This window comes from Sorex araneus, chromosome 6 (assembly GCF_027595985.1).
Source record: "Sorex araneus isolate mSorAra2 chromosome 6, mSorAra2.pri, whole genome shotgun sequence".
NCBI classification, from domain to species: domain Eukaryota; kingdom Metazoa; phylum Chordata; class Mammalia; order Eulipotyphla; family Soricidae; genus Sorex; species Sorex araneus.
In genome coordinates this window covers 121,312,631-121,314,159 of record NC_073307.1, presented here as the reverse complement: position 1 = coordinate 121,314,159, position 1,529 = coordinate 121,312,631, and the positions used below count along the sequence as shown (strand labels likewise).

General features: G+C 40.7%; 1 protein-coding gene across 1 annotated transcript; it reads left to right on the top strand.

The window, feature by feature from the left end:
* Positions 1 to 214: 214 nt before the first annotated feature.
* On the top strand, positions 215 to 1,252 carry MGRG3 (mas-related G-protein coupled receptor member X4). Its single transcript, XM_004607946.2, has one exon. The coding sequence runs from the start codon at positions 215 to 217 to the stop codon at positions 1,250 to 1,252; it is 1,038 nt and encodes a 345-aa protein (XP_004608003.2).
* The last annotated feature ends 277 nt before the right edge of the window (positions 1,253 to 1,529 follow it).

Here is a 1,529-nt window from a genome sequence, read left to right as displayed (position 1 = left end):
CACTTGGAATATTTCCTGTTTGTGAAGAGTCGTAATTCAGAAAGAAAATCCAGGATTTAATCAGATCAGATTGAATCCAACTTGAATACTCCAAAGTTATGTGGACTCCTTAAACTATTTTAATCTCTTCCAGTTTCAGTTTCTCTCTTCTAAAATATAGGATGTTACGACATGGGATGTAACACGGTTAGCAATGTACCCATGAGAATCAGTGATGATAATAAAAACTCTTCTGTCTTGTGTTCCCAGGAACACCACTGGAGAATATCTGAGCCTGGATACAAATGTGACAACCTGGGTGACAGTAAGCACAACAAAGAATGAACGTGACTGGCTGGACTTTGTACAAGCAAAGGAGAAGGCTCTCTTGATCACAAGGATTCTGGAATGTATCATTGCCCTGGTGGGGCTGGCAGGAAATGCTGTGGTGCTCTGGCTCCTGGGCTTCCGAATGCAGAGGAATGCTTTCTCTGTCTACATCCTCAACTTGGCAGCGGCTGATTTTGTTTTTCTCTCCATCTGGATGACATTGTCCATTCGGGCATTCTTCCCAGGACTAGAGTTTAAGTTCTCCTATGGGGTTGAACGTTTGCGCAAAATTTTTAGCTTTCCCTATATTGCAAGCCTGAGCATTCTCACTGCCATTAGCACTGAGCGCTGCCTGTCTGTCTTAAAACCCATCTGGTACTATAGCCACCGCCCAAAATACTTATCTGCTGTTGTGTGTGCCCTGATTTGGGCCCTGTCCCTGCTCCTAAGCATCCTGAGAATGAAATTCTGTGACTACCCAAGTGGAATGTATGATAAATATTTGTGTGACCTAACTGATCTAAGCATTGCAGTATGGCTGGTTCTCTGCTCTGTGCTTCTATTTGTATCCAGCCTGGCGCTGCTGACCAGATTGCTGTGTGGCTCCTGGAAGCTGAAGCTGACCAGGCTATATGTGACCATCAGTCTCACAGTACTGGTTTTCCTCATCTGTGGTCTACCTTGGGGCATCAACTTGTTCCTCAAACCCTCAACAACAATGAGGAATCGTATACACATATTGAGATTTCGTCTAGCGACACAGGTACTCTCCTGTGTCAGTAGCTGTGCCAATCCTATCATTTACTTCTTTGTTGGCTTTTATAGAAAGCAGGAAAAACTGCAAAGGAGACTCAAAATAATACTGCAGAGGGCTTTGCAGGACATTCCTGAGGAAAATGGAAGTGAAGGCCGCCCTCCTCAGGAGACTCCGGTAATATCATGAAGAATTAAATGTTCCTATCTCTGAGTCAAGCTGTAGTCATAATTTTCAGAAATTTTGTCATTGAATTTTAAATATCTGGGTTTTGTCTCTTTTTGAAGTTGAATGCTATTTCATAGTATTACTGAATCACTTTATTTTCATGTATGCAATATAAGTAAACACTTATTTTTTCTAGTATTTACAAGGAAAATCTGTTATTAATAAGTAAAAATCTGCTATTAACATTCATTTTCAAGTTTTTTTCATGACCATTTTGATTTTTTATGGATAAATAATC

Bases quoted from the DNA above. Each gene is read 5' to 3' on its own strand.
- MGRG3 (XM_004607946.2), top strand. From the start codon at position 215: ATGATAATAAAAACTCTTCTGTCTTGTGTTCCCAGGAACACCACTGGA.